The sequence below is a fragment of the Mastigoproctus giganteus genome, chromosome 13 (assembly GCF_048544385.1).
Source record: "Mastigoproctus giganteus isolate SK-2022 chromosome 13, ASM4854438v1, whole genome shotgun sequence".
Classification (NCBI taxonomy): Eukaryota; Metazoa; Arthropoda; class Arachnida; order Uropygi; family Thelyphonidae; genus Mastigoproctus; species Mastigoproctus giganteus.
The window spans coordinates 112,294,705-112,313,730 of NC_143587.1; the positions used below are offsets into that span (position 1 = coordinate 112,294,705).

The window sequence follows — 19,026 nt, forward strand, 5'->3', positions numbered from 1 at the left end:
TCATATGTTCCGTTATAAGAATCAATTTTGAACACCTTTGTGATATTTTTCTAAAACACATTTCTGTAGGTCACTACCATAAAATAATAAAAACAATTTGCACTTTCTGGTTTATTGGGATTTTCTGTTAGTGCAATTTATTATAAACGGGTAGTAAACTTGATATTATTGCATTTGCAATAATACCAATAAGTGGAATTCTGTGGGTTTTTACATTATGGTGTTATGGTGAAATGAATTCCCCTTCGCTGAAATCTTCAATCATATAAAAAACATAAATTTTCAGAGTCTTCTCTTCATTCCTATTTACTTATTACAGTGAAGGTAAAGGGACCAATGGAAAGTGCAAGTGCTGGCAGTGTTAGGAAACGAAACAAAATTGATTTAGAAATGAAGATGATTAAGAAGTATGAAGCAGGACAAAGTTTGTCATCTATTGCACGGAATTAGGTCTTATTGCTTCAACAGCGTTCAGGTGCTATATCAAAGATGGAAAAGCTATTAATATGGATGTAAAATCAGATTCAAAAGCAAGTGCCCTTGAGTCCAGTGACCATTCAAGCAAAAGCAAGGAGTATTTATGAAGATATTAAGGATAAGTACAGCAAACCCAGTCAACTTTGTGGTAGGCAATGGGTGGTTTAATAGGTTTAAGCATCATGCTAGTTTCCAAAACATTAAAGTATGCGGTGAAGTTGCCAGTTCCGATTCTGCAGAGAAATTTTGTGATGTGTTGGAAAAAACCTCTTCTAAATATGCACAGCCCTCAACTTCTGCAGTAGTGAACTTTCTGGCAATGATGCTCGAAAGCTAAAACTTGCTGACGTTATGCCCGCTTTCTCTCTTTGTAATTTTATCATATTGAAATTTTTTCCACGCATGAGATAAAAAAATTAATTCTATTTACATGTTTGTCGAACATTTCTTTTTTGCTTGAATCAAATTTGCAAGTGTTGCACAAGAATTTAGAGAAATTCCAACTTACGTAGAGTTCTGTGGAATGCAGCCCTTACGTATTTCGGGGAGTGGCTGTATATAGATTTTTAAAAATTTTCCACCCTATTATAAGACAAGGAAAGCATATACATTGTCACAATGATCTTAGGTTCCAATGTCATTATGTACAAATGTCTGTGTATATTATAGATAAAAGGTGTCATGAATGAAGGATTAGCACACATGCATGAATTAGCATGAATGAAGGATTAGCACACATGCATGAATTTGCAAAATCTGTCATCCTGATAGTTGTTTCAACAAGTGTCACTATCTTCAAAGAATAGCAAGTACCCCATCAGTGCATTAACTACTGAACAGGGCAAGGAGAGGTGGCAATAATTATTAAAGCAGCATTTATTTGTGATATCAAGCCACCCTTTGTTTTTCTTGTGTAGTGGCATGGTATTAAATAACATCTTATAAAAAGAAATTTGTTAATTTACAATGTAATATTAGATGACCAGAGCAAATTACAGTAATGGTATCTTAACTCCAGAGATTAATGATACAATATAGACTTTGTTCTTTCCTTGCCCTATCTATAAAAACATGCCAGCCATAGGTTTAATTGAAATTATATAAATCCTATCAATTAAAAAAAAAAAACTTACACAACACTGGTCATGATTGTAGTAAATGGCATAAATGACTGAATTTTTTGTGTGCACAAGGATAAATTTAGTTTTCAATCTGATTACTGATTCCATTTTAATAATATAGTTCAAAGTCCAGTAAAAATATATCTTAAATAAGTTTCATATTGTTAACAGTGTCATCTGTAATCAAAGCAGCTTTACACACAGTATTTTTTACATTCTGTAAGAGGTGACACATTGTGCCCAACATTTCTAAATTGCTTGCTGAACAAGTTTTACCACTTAAGAATACTTAAATTTATTTTACAGAATAAAATCACTAAAACTCTTTGTTTTCAGGAATTTTTCCATTCTTCTGGTAATAAGTTTTGTTCATAAACTTGTTGCACAGCATTAACCAAGTCACTAAAATCTATATACGGCTCAACCCTACCATCTTCATCAAGAGGAAGGATATGACTCTTAGGTGGTTGAAATAAACGTTGTCCATTTCCTGATTCTGAGCTACTGGCATTTGTATTTGTCACAGTATTTGACACAGAAGTGTTGAATGCTTGTGTAGGAGATCCAGAAATATTAGTCCTTTTTTCTGGTGCATAAGAAAGTTCACTAGATTTTCTGGTGTCTGAAGCACTGGAAAAATTATCAGGGGCTCTGGTGATAGTGGTGCCACCTTTCATTAATGTTTGACTAGTCATAGGTAGCCCATGTGTAGGACTACTCAAGCTGATGGCACGAGGCATGGGTTGATAAAAATTCCGGACCTAGAAATTTTTCAAAACAAGTTATAGAAGGTGCAGAAATTTCATACCATTATTTATTATCCAATGTACACAAAGTTTAACTACAGTATTAATATTTGTCCTTGCTGAGTGTTAATAGAGAGAAATTATAATAGCTCTCTTTCAAAGCTAAAAGGAGCTGGAGTATTCTGTGGCTTCTCGTATGTGTAATATATACCTGCTAAGTCAAAAAAGACTAGAGTAAGTTTTGCGAAATTTAAAAAAAAAAAAATTCAGGATATGAACATTTTATTTATTTATTTTGCTATAACAATAATATTTTTTAAAATTTTATGAAATTCTTCTAAATATAAAAAATTCGCAAAGTACAATACAAATTCATTTAATTCTAAATGAAAAAATACACTTGTGTAAATTTACACTTAACTTTACACATATTTGCAGTATTAGGTCTCAGATTTGGAAATATAGTTTTTCCTATAGAAGGAATGCTTAATTTACTCAAACAACCATGCTTAAAGGCCGTTTTCAAAACTATATAGCGCTATGAAAAAATTTACTAAATGCACTTACAAAATAAATTCATAGGTTAACTTCATTAAGCAAAAAAAGCATGTTTCAGTTCAAGATTAAAACTAAGTATCCTTAAAAATATGAAACTACTTAAATGACAAAAGATCAGAGACAGAGCTCATCTTCTATACCAGTGGTTCCCAATCATGGGCCACTGGCAGGCCACAGAGACTGCCCAATTCTTGTCCTTTTTTTTTTTTTTTTCTTGACAGGCATATGGCCACACCAATTTCGACTTGTAGCTGACAAGTTGGCAAAGTTGGCAGAACATGCAAGTTGCATGAGTCATACTATGTTCTGCATAGTGTTTGGTTTCTGGAAGTTGCTGACAACTTATTCACTTGTGTTTTGTGGCACGCTTGAGTCAGACGTGCATGTCACTCTCTCATGTTCATCACCTTCTAAGACACTATTTCTCTTTGAAGTTATCTTTTTCATATATTTCATGGTAACAACTTCAATAGTGAAGAACATATATATGTTAAAAAGATACATAAACGGGGTCGTCCCTCAAGTAGCATCAATTCATTGCATGCTGATAAAAAAAATGTAAGGGCTATGCTACTCAAACTATTCCTGGATCTGAAATCTGATCTAATGGCTACAATCATATGTCCATTTTATTAAGTCTTTTTTTTACATTATTTTTTTATTTGCTAGGTATTTCAAAGTTTTACTCCAGAAACCATTCTGATATGACAAAACAAGGATATGATGAGCAATACATAAAGTTTGGATTCACATCCTTTCGTGATCGTGGAGAATTAAAGGGACAATGTGTCCTGCGCCAGAAAGTTCTTGGAAATCACTCTTTGCACGCATCGAAGTTGAAGCACCATTTAGAGAAGATGCATCCACAACATCAACATAAGGATGTGGACTACTTCAAATGAATAGAAGAGAACATGAAGTGCCAGCACTTGGATCAAAGTGGAGCATTGTTTCAGCAAGACATGCATCTTACGGAGGCTTCTTATGCCATCAGCTGTCTCATTGCACAACAGAAAAAACCTCACACAGTCAGAAAGACTGATCAAGCCATGTGCTCTGAAGGTAGCTCATATTCTGCTTGGAGAAGCTGAAAAAAAAGTTCAACAAAATTTCTTTATTGAAAAATACGGTTCAAAGAAGGATTGCTGACTTGTTAGTGACATAAAAGAACAGGTGATTGCTGAAATCAAAGGAGCTGCATATCAGTTGGATGATTCCACAAATGTTTCATCCTGTTCCCAGCTTGTCTTCGTTCGGTATGTGAAGGGCGATTCCATCAAGGAAGAATTCTTATTCTGCCATTAAAATTGAAAGAAATGCCAGAGCCATGGACGTGATGGAAACAGTATCAGAGTTCTTTGACCACGAGGGACTGAACTGGCACAATCTAGTAGTAGTAGTAGTAGTATTGGCATGTGATGCAAGAAAGCAAGTGAATGAGCTTATGCAGCATCATCCAAAAAATAAAAAAAATCACACCATTCCCTCCAAATGCCTGTTCAGTTCCTCCTTAAATTTATTTAACCTATCAACTTCCACAACGACAGATGGAAGTTTGTTCCAGCAATTAACCACCCGCTGGCTAAAGGCAAATTTCCGCACATCTATTCTAACATCTGTCTCTTCTTAATTTGAATTTATGCCCCCTTAGGTTCGTAGTCTCCAGAACTTAAGCCTCTCTTGGTAAGAGGATCCTTTCATTCCCCTCACCAATCTTGTTGCCCTTCTCTGTACACATTCAAGCAAATCTATATACTTCCTAAAATGAGGCCTCCAGACCTATACACAGTACTCACGGCATGGCCTGACCATTGCCTTATACAGAGGGACAATCACCTTTTCCCTGCTAGCAAAATTCCTATGTATCATTGACAAAACCCCATGACCTGCCCTGGCAGCCTGTATGCATTCCTCAGAAAACTTGATATCTGACTACACAATTACTCCCAGGTCTTTTTCATTTTCTACCACCATAATTGTAGTACCACACAGTTGGTACGTTTCTCTGCATTTGCATTTGTACTTTGCAGTACTTTGCATTTGTCAAGGTTAAACTTCAGTTGCCACTTCTTAGCCCATCTGCCTAAATTATCTAGATCCTGTTGCAGTAGCACACTGCCATTACTGTCATTAACAACCCTGCCAACCTTTGTATCATCTGCAAACTTCGACACTAAGCCTGATATCAATATCATTGATAAATATACAAAACAACAGAAGACCCAACACCGAACCCTGTTGGACTCCACTAATGACATTAGTCCACGAAGAGCAGCACCCATTAATTACTACCCTGTCTTCTCCCACTCAATGATCTTTTTATCCATTGTAGCAACTTACCCTTAATACCATTCTGCTCCAATTTGTACAATAGTCTTCCATGCGCAACAGTGTCAAAAGCTTTCCTGAAATCCAAATATATGATATCAAAATTATTTTTTGCATCCAGTTCCTTTGTAACCACATCATAATATCCTATCAAATTTGTCAGGCAAGACTTTCCCTTAACAAACCCATGCTGTGTCCGAATTATTACTGCAGTCTTGTCTAGATGATCCTGCAATGCATCTTTAACCAGTGACTCCATTATTTTACCCGGAACAGAAGTTAAACTAACTGGTCTGTAATTACTCATGTCACCCTTCGATCCCCCTTTGTGAATTGGGGATACATTTGCACATCTCCAGTCTGTGGGGACCTCCCCTGAGTCCACGGATGCTCTCATAATTATGGCTAAGGGTTTGCTTAGTTGCTTTGCCGGCTCCTTTAATATAACTGGATAGATCCCATCCACCCCAGGTGCCTTTCTTATGTTTAACTTCAACAATTTCTCCTCCAATTTGCTCTGTTATTACAAAATCAATAAGCACCCTGCTACAATTTGATAACCTTCTGCCATTTTCAAACCTTAATAACTCCTCATGTATGAATGTAGATGCAAAATACTCATTCAGTTTGTTTGCTATCTGAGCAGGATCATCAACAGTGGAACCATCGATATCAAGTGGACCAATCAGATTCATCCCCTTCCTTTTAGAGTTTATATAAGTAAAGAAATCCTTGCTGTTTTTCTTAGCATCTTTTGCCAAAGATTTCTCGTAATCTGCCTTCGCCTGCCTAACCTCCTTTGTGACTTGATTACAGACTAGCTTATATCTGCCATAGGCTTCTGAGTCGCTTGATAATTTATATGCATCCCATGCATTTTTCTTCTCTGTCACGAGAAGAAAAATGTGGAGTTTGCGCTGATGGCGCCCCAGCTATGCAAAAAGTGGCTTCCAAATGCTTGTTTGAGATCAATCTGCAGACATCATTGGTGTTCACTATCTGATTCATTGGTAAGCTCTTGCTCAACAATCCTTCCAGCTCATCTTCAGGATGTTCTTGAACAAGTCATCAAAGTTGTGAACTACATCGTGAAAAACAGTGCTTTGAATTCCCGACTGTGCACAGAAATGGATTCAAAGCATAAGAACCTGCTCTACTACAGCAAGGTGCATTGGCTATCTGAAGGCAATGTTGTGCATGAGTGTTTGAAGTCTGGGAAGAGTTTTGGAGTTTCCTACAGATTCAAGAAAAGCACAAACTTGAAGTTTCCTTTCATGAAAAGCTGTGGGTCTTTCACTACACATTCCTTCTGGATATTTTTGATCAACTGAAAAGACTGAATCTAAAGCTGCAAGGAAAGGGAACTACTATCATTCAGTTCACTGAAAACTGGAAACAAAAGGCTGAGGAAGGGAACTTTGCCATGTTTGAATCGCTTTCAGCAGTCACTATTAATGATCCGTTGGATTCTGGCATTGCAAAGGATGTTGTGACACACCTCAGCTATCTCTGAGAAGAAGAACTGGCGCTCACAAGGAATCCTTTTCTTGTTAAAGCCAGTGATGTTCACGATAGCCTGCAAGATGAACGATTGAAGCTTCCTCTATCTATGAGTTTTGGCCAAAAAAGATGGGAAGCTACCCCCATCAGGCTTCTCAACATTGTTGCAGCTAAAGACAAAGGCTCAGAACTGCCTTGAATGTGAGGCAGATCTTAGATGTGCAATTCTACAACAGAACCTAGGATTGGGAAACTAGTGCAGAAATTTCAGAACATCTCTCATTAAACTTCAGCTTAAACTGAGTTGTTTTTTTTGTTTTTTTTTTCCCCCCATTCGGCAGATGCCTGCAGTGTTCCATTAAATACTTTTAAATTGAACTAAGTCCTTGAGGTTGTCACAGACATTCTCTCAGATATGCCAGACAAGCTGTTCTTGCTACCTGGGAGTCTAAAACGCTGATGGAACTGATATTCGGGTGACACTTAAGTCAAGTGGACCCAATTTCGGCGAAGTCCGGACGGTCTATGACAGCCAAATCCTCTGCTTGCACCTTCACGATGGTGGGACTGTTAGTAATCCTGGGTATAACCTTCCATGCACAAGTACATGGTGGGTGACCACCCAGGTGTGAACCAACGTAAGCAGGGGTCGAGGTGTGGCGCCCACACCACATGGAGGAATGCTGCCCCTCTATATTATCAGGCAGTACTAGGTGGTAGATGTCTCATCAACTGGTGAAATACCACCACTTTGCTTATTGGAGGCTTGAAGTGGTGGAACCCATGTTTAGTCTCTAGAGCTAAGTTCCGGTCAACCCTTCCCTATCTCTTCCATCATGCAGTATGATTGATGACTTTTGAGGTTATGATGAATGTCGTGGCGAGATCCAATATTCCTTACATTTCGAGGGTACAGCTCTAAAACGGTGTTCGCAGGCCGGCCGCTAGATAGCACACCGGACCTAACCTATTGGTAACCCTCTAGGAGGCTTCCGGATCAGCTAGTGTAATCTTGCTACCTCTACTCTGCCAGATAGTGACTGGAGGGAGTCCGAGTAGTGTGTATGTGGGGAGCATTGTCGAGGCCACGTTATGTAAAGGATCTGGGTATATTCTTACCACATGTACGCCACATCCAAAAATTTCATTACTTCATACAGCATGTCCCACCCACTTTTTCTTACTATTGAATACACCATGAATTGTCAAAATAATAGAGCAAGCTTATCTGCGAAAAGATCTAAACCTCCCAAGGACTTCCTAATTCATTTCACAAATATACGTGGTCTTAATTCCAATCTCAACGATGTCCATTTCCACTTGCAGTCTTCCAAACCCCATGTACTATTTCTGACTGAATCTCAGTTATCAGTTGATTCAACTACTTCTCATCTCAGATGTCCAAATTATTTGCTGTACGATTCCTTTCGCCTCAAAGGTGGTACTTGTGCATATGTCCGTTCTGATATTCCCTGTCAGAGACTTGGCAATTTGGAATCTCCTCTCTTTGATCTTCTCTGGCTTAAAATCTCTCTACCTCATTGTGTCAAATTCATCTGTTGTCTCTACCATTCTCCCAACTACACTAATCACTTGGAGCTCTTTGACTTCTTCTCTTTGCAACTTGACTTTCTCCAGTCTAACTTTCCTAACAGTGAGGTAATTTTCCTTGGTGATTTTAACATTCACAACTCTAGCTGGCTTCCATTTTCTAGTCACACCGACCCAGCAGGTCGAGATGCTGAGGCTTTTGCAATTACTAATGACCTAGCACAGATTGTTCATTTACCTACAAGAATACCGGACAATCCTAATCATACAGCCAATACGCTTGATCTTTTTCTCACAAACAACCCTTCTAAGTACAAGGTTGAAGTGAGAGGTCCTTTAGGCACTTCAGATCACAACTTGGTGATTGTCTCTTCTCCAATGGAACCTTTATCTCATGGCTATTCCGAACCTCGTATTGTTTGGCATTACAAGAATGCAAAATGGGATGACCTGCGAGACTTCTTTTCTTCTTTTCCTTGGTCTGATTACTGTTTCAAAACTTCTGATGTCAACGTTTGCTCAGATCGTGTCAGTGAAATTATTCTTGCAGGAATGGAATCCTTTATCCCACACTCCACTTTAAAATCTCGTCCTTTAACTAAACCTTGGTTTTCCAATAAATGTGCTAAGGCTGTCCAAGAGAAGAATGTTGCATATCGTAATTGGCTTGTTTCTAATTCTTCAGTTTCATTTTCTGCCTACACCAAAGCTCGCAACAATTGTAAAGCAGTTATTAATCAGTCCAAACTAGAGTTTGAACAGGCTAAGAGTAGAAAACTTGCTTCTTGCCCTAATGGTAGCCGAGCATTCTGGTCTCTTGCCAAAGCTATTGGCCGCAACTTTTGCCCATCTCTGCTCCCACCTCTGTCCAAACCAGATGGTTCTGTTGTCACTTCAGCCAAGGATAAAGCTGACCTGCTAGCATCCCATTTTTATTCCAGCTCATGTATTAATGATCTTGGTAAAACACCTCCCACCATTCCTAACACGCTCCATTCAATGCCTCCTGTGGTCTTCCGTAAAAAGGATATCAGAAGAATTTTGATGAATCTTGATGCTAAGAAAGCTCCAGGTCCTGATGGTATTTCTCCACTTGTTCTCAAAACTTGTGCTCCTGAACTTACTCCTATTCTTTGCCACCTTTTTTCACTTTCTTATTCCAAAGGTGTTTTTCCTTCTGCTTGGAAATTTGCTCATATCCAGCCAGTTCCTAAAAAGGGTGACAAATCCCTCCCATCCAATTATCGTCCCATTGCAATTACTTCTACTCTTTCTAAAGTAATGGAGAAATCAATTAACCGCCAACTCTTAAACTACCTAGAAACCTTCCGTCTGATCAACGATCGCCAGTATGGATTCCGTCAGTGTCGATCCACTGGTGATATTCTGGCTTATGTTACCCACTTATGGACTAATTCAATGGAAAGGTTCGGTGAAACACAAGTAGTTGCTCTTGACATCTCAAAGGCTTTTGATCGTGTTTGGCATAAAGGTCTTTTAAACAAGCTTCCATCTTATGGTTTGCCAACTGTTTTTAGTAATTGGTTATCCAGTTTTCTCTCTGATCGCTCACTGAGGGTGATGGTAGATGGCTCTCTGTCTTCTAACTTTTCCACTAATGCCGGTGTCCCCCAAGGTTCAGTTCTTTCCCCCACTCTTTTCCTCTTGTATATCAATGACCTTCTTCCATTGACTGGAAATCCTATCCATAGTTTTGCCGATGATAGCACATTGCATTCAACTTTCCATTTTGAGAAACCTTGTCCTGCTCAATCAACTTCAAGTTCTCGAAAATCTGCTGCCAATTCCTTAAATGCCGATCTTCAGTTAATTCTCCAGTCGGGCAAAGACAACTTAGTTGATTTCAACCCTTCTAAAACTCAGTCTTGTCTTATATCTCGCAAAAAGGATTCTTCTGCTCCTATGCTTATCTTTAGTGACACTCCGATTTCTAGGCAAAATGATATATCTCTTTTGGGGATTACCCTGACTTCTAATCTCTCTTGGCACAAGCACATTACAAATATTGCTTCCTCTGCATCTAAAAAACTTGATTTTCTCTTTCGCTCTCGGCGTTACTTTTCTTCCAAACAGCTGCTCACTCTGTATAAATCGCAAATCTGCCCTGCCATGGAATATTGTTCCCACATCTGGGGTGGTGCCCCCAAAACCTCTCTCAGGCTTCTTGATTCCATTCAGAAGAGGGCAGTTAGGTTAATTAATGATTCATCTCTAACAGAGTCTCTCCACTCGCTTTCTCATAGACGTACTGTTTCTGCTGCATGCCTCTTCTACAGATACTTCCATGGGCACTGTTCTTCTGAATTGGCTTCTATAATTCCTGCTCTCTCTTTCAAAACAGTCCGAACACGTGCCGCCACCAGCCAACATCCATTTACTGTCCAACTTCAAACCCACAGAACCAACTTTTCATCTTCCTCATTTATTCATTCAACTGCCGTTTTCTGGAACAACCTTCCTTCATACGTATTTCCTGAAAATTACAATCTACAGAAGTTCAAGTCCAATGTCAACAAATATCTTCTTTCGTCTTCTCAACCTCCAACCCAAGCACGGTACTAAGTACTATAGGTTCTAATACCTCTCGTGTTTGGGGTGCACATAAAAAAAACAAAAAAAAAAAGTTATGGTTGTTACTGACATTTCAGGCCAAATGCCAGTTGGCCCACATAGCGAAAAAGGTTGGGAAACACTGTTCTGTACACTGTGTACAGACAAATTTTAATAGTGACCCCAAACATGAACAGTAAAGGAACCTATGGTATTTTAGTATCATGTGTGGGATGAAAGTTGACAGACAGAAGACACTTGTTAACACTGGGATTTCAGTAGACTAATTCTTGGGAAATATATGTACGAAGGGAGGTTGTTGCAAAGAACAGCAGCAGCAGAAGGTACAAACGAAAAGGACAAGTTAATTCTACAAGTAGAATTGAACAGTGATTGGACGTCAACTAGTTGAGTCATGTTTGGACTGTTTTGGAAGAGAGCGAAGGAATTACAGATGCCAATCCAGAAGAACAATGTCCATGGAAATAGAAAAGGTATGCAGCAAAAACTGAATGTATGTGTGAGGTAATATGCATATACCTGGAAATCACAGTGTAAACAGAAACAAAGCCAGTTTAATATAAGCTTAAGAGTACAGATGGACTAATGATCAAACTGATTGAGGAAATATACATTATATACTGCAAAGTATATATAAATGGAACCTGAGCTCAAGAGACAAACTAAGGATTGAGGGTCACTTTAACCTGGCAGCAGTTGCAGGCCTTGTTTGAAACAAATGTGGTCATGTGGCACCTGACTGGTTTTCAACTTAATTTTTTATTTCTGCAAAAAGTTTTTGATTTTTTTTGGAGTTCTACTTGAAGTACACTAATGCATTGAATATATACTAAATGTGATTTTATTTTAATGAAATGTTTCAAAGGGTAAAGAAGAAACTAATGATCACTTCCATTTTCCAGTTCAGAAAAAGAGCAGCACAAAAGTTATAATTATGCATGCACACAAATTTGATGTTTTGTCAAATAAATAAAGGAATAAACAGATTTAATAAAAAAATAATTCAAAAGACACCTTTTAACATCAATAATAAATATTATTGATAATAATAGAGACAAACAAAAAAAAACCCACCACATTTTGTATAATAATTAAACAAAGTACTGTATACAATTTATGTAGCAGGCATGTCAGCCAATGTGCTAATTTTAGTATCATCCATATATTGTTTGTGTAACCAACTGGAATTAGCTAACCAACTGGAAAATTCAATAACAAACAAATACATATTAAAGAATACCCAGCAGTATAAAAGCAAAACTAAAAGCTAATGTAGAGAGAAAAAAAGTCCAATGTTAACAAATATCTTTTGTCTTCTCAATCTTTGTCCCACACATAGGACCATATGTTCTAAACAATGCATGTCTGGAATTTCATTAAAAAAAAAATAGTCTCCTATTTATCAGGATGATTAAACTTCCCACTAGCTAAAGACAGATTTCTGTACATCTATTTTACAACTGTCTTTCCTCATTTTGAATTTATCCCCGTATGTAATCTGAGCAAGAGGAAGAATCCCATGAGCATTGAGCTTGCTCAAACCACTCAAGGCCTTATACACCTCAATCAAATCACCTTGCAGAACTTAAGCCTTTCTTGTTAACAGCAACCCTTTGTTCCCCTTCTCTGTACTCGTTCCAGCAGCTCTACACCCTTCTTAAAATGAGGCCTCCAGAGCAGTATGCAGTACTCATGGTGTGGCCTGATCATTGTCTTATACCTTGTCTCTGCTAACAAAATTCCTGTATATCATTGAAAAGACCCCCCCCCCCCCAGGACCTTTTCATTCTCCACTACCTGAGTGTAGCATCGCACAGTTGGTAATTACTCTGGGGTTACTGCTACCCATATGCAGTACTTTGCATTTGCATTTGTCAATGTTAAATTTCACTTGCCACCTCTCAGCCCATCTACCCAACTTTTCTTATTGCAGTAGTATACTGTCATTAACCTTTGCATCATCTGCAAACTTGGACATTAAGCCTGATATTCCTTCATCAATGTCACTGATAAATACAGAAAACAACAATAGGCCCAACACTGAGCCCTGGGGACTCCACTAATAACCTTAATCCACAAAGAGCAGTGTCCATTGATTACCACTCTGTCTTCTCCCACTCAACTATCCCTTTATCCATAGCACCAACTTGCCCTTAATGCCACACTGCTTTAATTCGTACAGTGGCCTTTCATATGCAACAGTATCAAAAGCTTTCCTGAAACCCAAGTATGTGATATCAAAATGACAGATAAAGATAACTGATCTACTGATTCAGTTACAAAGGGCATTTTCTGCTTCTATGACTAACTGGTTACACATTGTTATCCAGTGGAAGATGTATGCTGCGTGGCCAATTTATTATGTATACCAGTGGTTTTCAACTGGAGTGCCACAACATTCCAGGGGTGCAGTAACCTAAACCCGTAATTTGGGTTTAAGTTACTTAAACTTATTATTTTTTAATTTATATGTTTATTTCATTATAAAAAGGTGTACAGTATCTTTTTAATTTTGTGGTGATCTACAATTGATGTTTACTTAGTACCTCTATATAAAGAATAAAATTATATATACTGTGCTGCCACTTTATTAAGTACACCTACTTAGCATGTTGAGCCTCCTTTAGCCTTCAAAACAGCCTGAATTCATCTAGGCATGGATTGAACAAGATGCTGAAAATGTTGTGCAGGAATGGAGTACCATGCAGACATGAGTATATCACGCATTTCCTTGAGATTCGATGGAGGTGTAGGCCTGCAACAAAGAAAAGTCATGGTCGTGTTCCTGGAACCATTCCATAGTGATTCGGGTTTTTTGCACCGGCACATTATCCTGCTGGAAGTAACCATCTGACTGAGGATAAACTGTCAACATGAACGGATGCACTTGGTCAGCAACGATGTTTAGGTATGATGTGGCATTCAGAAGACGGGTATCAATGGACCCAACACTACCCCCACCACCTTGCACAGTAGTCATCAGACATGATGGGTCCATGGATTCTTGTTGTTTTTGCCGAATTCTGAGTCATCAACATGTTGCACCAGGAACTTCAACTCGTCAGACCAAGCAACTGTTTTCAAATCCTTGATAGTCCAGTGCTGGTGTTGCTGTGCCCACAGGAGGTGTGCTCTCTTGTTCTTCAGTGATAACAAAGGTATGTGATGTGGCCGTCGGCTGTTGTAGCTCATTCACAACAAAGTGCGACATTGCGGCCTGTCTGTTTGCTTGCACAATTCTAGCCATCCTCCTCTGACCTCTCTCATCAACATGCGATTTTCTTCCACAGAAGTGTCGTTGAGAGGATGTTTTCTGTTCGTTGCACTTCTCGATACACCCTTGAAACTGTGGTGCATAAGAAGTTCAGTACAACTGCCATTTCAGAGAAGCTTTATCCAGCATGTCTTGAACCTACTACCATGCCACGTTCGAAGTCCGTTAGATCACTCCTTTTCTCCATTCTTGCTACGGTTTGTACGCTTAACTGATATTAGAAAGGTTGTTCTGCTGCATCTATATCCACAACTGTGGTCATGTGACTTGCAACGTTGTGGGACAATGTTTGTGTGCCTAATGAAGTGGCAGCACAGTGTATATAATTTGTATTATGAAGTGTAATTTTTATAATATTATTGCAATAAATATCATATAACGTTTTATATATATATATATATAATATTGATAAAAATAATGAAGTTACAGAATGACAAAGTAAGCAAACAAAGTATTAAATAAAAAATATTAAACTGTGTTATGGATCCGGGTACTACTAGTTACAGTAGAGAAACCTGGCAACCATAATGAAATATAGACAAATGTTTATATTCAGTGTATAGGGAAGGGATATTGACCTGTCAATTGTAATTACCATGGAAAAATTGAGAAGGCCTGTAAGGTTGAAGGAGATAACCTGAAATAAATTGATTAACATAAAAATAGAAATAATAATGAAGATAACAATGTTACCTAAAGTTGTGGGTCCTAAAGCTTTAACTACTTCTTCATAGGGTCGGCAGCCAAAACCACAGGAGCCACAATAATAAGCAGGGTCTCTGTTTCTATTATGATGTACACATGCAAAATGTATAAATCATAGCCGACCTGACAGAGACCAAAAAGAAAAGAGTAAAAAAAAAAAACCTGCCAATAGAACTTTAAGGGGGGGGGGGGAATTTGAAGTCAAAAGGATAGATACATTACAAAAATTACTTCAACTTACTGTCTGTTTGGAACCGAATCTGTGAAATAGTTGCCTGTGGTGTTTACAAAGTAACGTTGGAGAACCAAGCATAAAGCCAATAGATCGCTGTCCAGAGTGTTTATATCGGTTGAAGCAACCACGTGTGAGGGGGAGGAAGTGGAGTCGTCAAAGTGAAATGTCCTGTGTTACGGGGAAGTAGATAAATAAACAAATGAGGCACAGTGCCAGCAGAGGGAGATTATTAATGACTGACAAAGTGGTGTAGAAAGACACAAAACTTTGTATCAGAGGGAAAAAAGGAAGGATAGAGTAATAGTATCTCGATATTGCTTTCGGCCAGCCTAATTGCACATGAAAAATAAAATGTAGTTATTAAGGAAAGCAGAAAATAATTTGAAGAAGAGTAATATCGTTGTGCTTGGGTTGTCTGGGGTTGCTGAACCCATACCATAGTTGGTCCCTGGACAAATGCCTCATATGTTTAAGTCAGTATTGTTATTATCATTGGTATTATAAAAGGGGGGGGGGGGACATAACAGATTCAGATAACTGGGGCAGCCATGTATTGCCAATCAAGTTTTTTCAATTTTATAATATTTACCTCTTTTTTGAAATGATGGTAAAGGAATGCTGTAGGTAAATTATTGTACTGCAATTTATAATGGAGTTGTTTAATGTTGTCAGCAAAGACTGTCGCTACTGCATATTGTTGCAATTCTGATGCATTAGGAGAGTATTATACAGTGTATTCCGGTTAATCGGGGCAGCCGTTTATTTGGGGGAAATCTTAAAAAAACAGAAACCAATCGAGAAAATAGTCAGGGTTTACTTCGCTTAATTGGGACAGCAGCAGTGGAGATTACCCTACAATTGTCTCCAACGGTACCACGTGGTTCAGTCAAAATTCTGAGGGTCACAACCATAAAACAATTAGCAGTCACCTGTTTATTGGGCTTTTCTGTTAGTGAAATTTATCATAAATGGACAGTAAACTCGATCTTACTGTATTTGCGATAATACCGACAGCTGGAATTCTGTGGGTTATTATGGTGAAATGTGTTTACACTTCCATGAAATCTTCAATCATATAAAAAAAATTAACTTTCAGATCTTCTCTTCATTCCTATTTTTAAAGCTTTGTAACTCGTTACTGCATTCTCACTTGCGCATATTGTGTGTGTCGTGTTCTTTGTTATTGTTGCTTATCTTTTTACTGTTTTAAATTTTAACCCCCACCCACAAATGTCAGTGAACAGAAATGGCAACTAGTTAGTATGTACTTATTACAGTACGTGTTAATTATTCCAGTTATCACATATATTCTTCCGATTTTCACGTATCATTTAATTTTTTAATTGGTAAGGTAATAAAGGTAAATTTGTGCTTAATATATCTTTGCTTTTATAGCCTGTGGATAATATTCCTCCTATTTTCGCTAATTAGAATCACTGTTTAATAGAATTAAAATTCAATTCACAAACGTGATCACAATGACTGGCGCTTACTGCACATCATATAGTACTTTACTATGTTGAGTTCGTCGTAACGTTATTTGATTGTACAGTGAACCAATTGTAAAGGGGGGTACATTTTATTTTTAACTATTTGCGTGAAACTTCGGATAATTGGGGCAGCCGCTTAATCGGGCCAAAATGCACTAGTCCCGATGTGTCCCAAATAACCGGAATGGACTGTATTAGCATGTACTTTTTTTTGGAAATGTTAGAGTGCCAGTGGGTAAAACTGGCTACATTAAAATTAAAAGCATCTCTTTTATTGTGTATGTTGATTGTGGTATGAAGGCTGTTAAATTAATATCTAAGTCTAGGTAATTGGCTGAAGAATCATTATTATTTGTTTTCTCCAGAGTAAGTTCTGAAGGATAAATACCAGCAAAGTCATGTATAAATTTAGGGTATTGAATACCAATAAGTCATCAACATATCTGTAAAGTTTAATATCTGAGGGTAGAGAGGTCTTGGACCAGTATAGATATAGGTAACCTGAGATACAACTAGTGGGGCTACCCATGGGGGGGGTACCTTTAGTTTGCAAGTATACAGATTTGCCATCAAAAATGTAGTTATTGAAGACAGAGATTAATGAGATTGTTCCAAAAAACTGAATTACAACCAATAATATGTTTGTATTTATTATAAATTTCATTCAGGACCAATTTTAAGTTAGGTCTTTGGTGGTGAATAGACTATTGAAATCAAAAGTTTGCACATGAGAAATGTTGTCAGTACTCAAGGCATTAATAACTGGAATGTTGTTATTAATTATTCTACTATTAGGATGCCTATTATAGGCTTAAGTTACTTAAACCTTTTTTTTTTTTTTTTTTAATTAAACTTTACTCTTTTCTTTTTGGTCTCTGTCAGGTCGGCTATGATTTATACATTTCGCATGTATACATCATAACAGAAACTCTGCTTATTATTGTAGCTTCTGTGGTTTTGGCTGCTGATCCTATGAAGAAGTAGTTAAAGCTTTAGGACCCACTACTTTAGGTAACGTTTTTATCTTCATTATTATTTCTCTTTTTATGTTAATCAATTTATTACAGGTTATCTCTTTCACCTTACAGGCCTTCTCAATTTTTCCATGGTAATTACAATTGACAGGCCAACATCCCTTCCCTATACACTGAATATAAACATTTGTACACACACACACACACACACACACACACACACACAATCGGATCTAAAAGGCAGAAAATTGAGTAGGGGTGCCTCAAAATAAAATAAATTACTTATGGGTGCCATTATTAAAAAAAAGGTTGAAACCACTAATGTATACTGACCTAAGAGCAAGTAGTCATCCATGTCCTTAGAATAGCCCCAAATGGTGAGACATAGACTACACATGATACGGGCCACAAATGATTAGTACAGCCAACAGTTAATCAGATTGAGATCAGTGAATGAGTAAAGTATGCACAAGTTACCTTATTTGTGGAAATGAAAGGATGTGCCTTGTCCCAGGATTTGGGAAAGATGAACCATGCCCACCATTCAAATGTCAAGAACAGTTCCAAATGCAACTGCTTTCACACCAGAAGCAAGCACTTCTGTTGTATTTAGTAGAAGTGCTTGCTTCACACCAGAAGCAAGCACTTCTACTAAATACAACAGATTGGCCATGACATTGAGCTTAGTAACTTCCAATGGGAAGTCGTTATAAGATGTATCATTAACAGTCAATCTACACCACACTAGCCACAAATTTAGATAAATACACCAACCGTTTAAATAAACTGATTTAATGATAAAATAATACTGAATAGTATACTAATACAATAAAAACTGTAAAGTAATTATTTACAAAAACTGATTTACTTTAACCGGGCGCATAGATTCTGGGATCGCAAGTGGCTGGAGAGTTTGTGGATTGGGTCATCTGGTAACAATTGACAGGCCAACTCCCCTATCTTATTCAAGTATGAATAAGATAGGGGAGTTTGGCTCCACCCACTTTTAGAGGCTGTGGTCCTTGCCAGAGACAAATGTTTTAATTTGCCACCCTCCCAAACCATTTCCGGTTCCAGTACATGTGAACGGAGTATTGAACATGCATCTGGTCAGACACGTGTGCCGTGAGCCTGATATTTAAGGTTGTGTCGCTTGAACTTCATTATTGTTGAGAAAGGAGGCTGATGCCCCCGAAAGCTTCAATGGTGTTTTATCGCTTTTAAATTTATAATTTTTAATGCATTTCAAATTCATCAATTCATTTTTATTTGTTTTAAAGTAAATCAGTATACTATTCAGTATAATTTTATCATTAAATCAGTTGGTGTATTTGTCTAAATTTGTGGTATGTATAACCCCACCCTTAGAGGCCTTTTTGCAGATGCACCACACTAGATCAGCAGTGACTGACAATCATCAAATAGAAATGTTATGGTGCTGCTACTACTACAGCTAAGTAGCACCATAGGAAATG

At 37.7% G+C, this 19,026-nt stretch overlaps 1 protein-coding gene across 1 annotated transcript in view; it reads right to left on the bottom strand.

Annotated features, from left to right (window-relative positions):
• Positions 1-1,930: 1,930 nt before the first annotated feature.
• The window catches only part of LOC150076368 (TGF-beta-activated kinase 1 and MAP3K7-binding protein 1-like), a 154,648-nt gene continuing 137,552 nt past the window's right edge, over positions 1,931-19,026 (bottom strand). The window contains exon 8 of the mRNA XM_090387335.1: positions 1,931-2,359. Coding sequence (XP_090243461.1) covers positions 1,931-2,359 — 429 coding nt within the window. The remainder of the gene's footprint in view (positions 2,360-19,026) is intronic.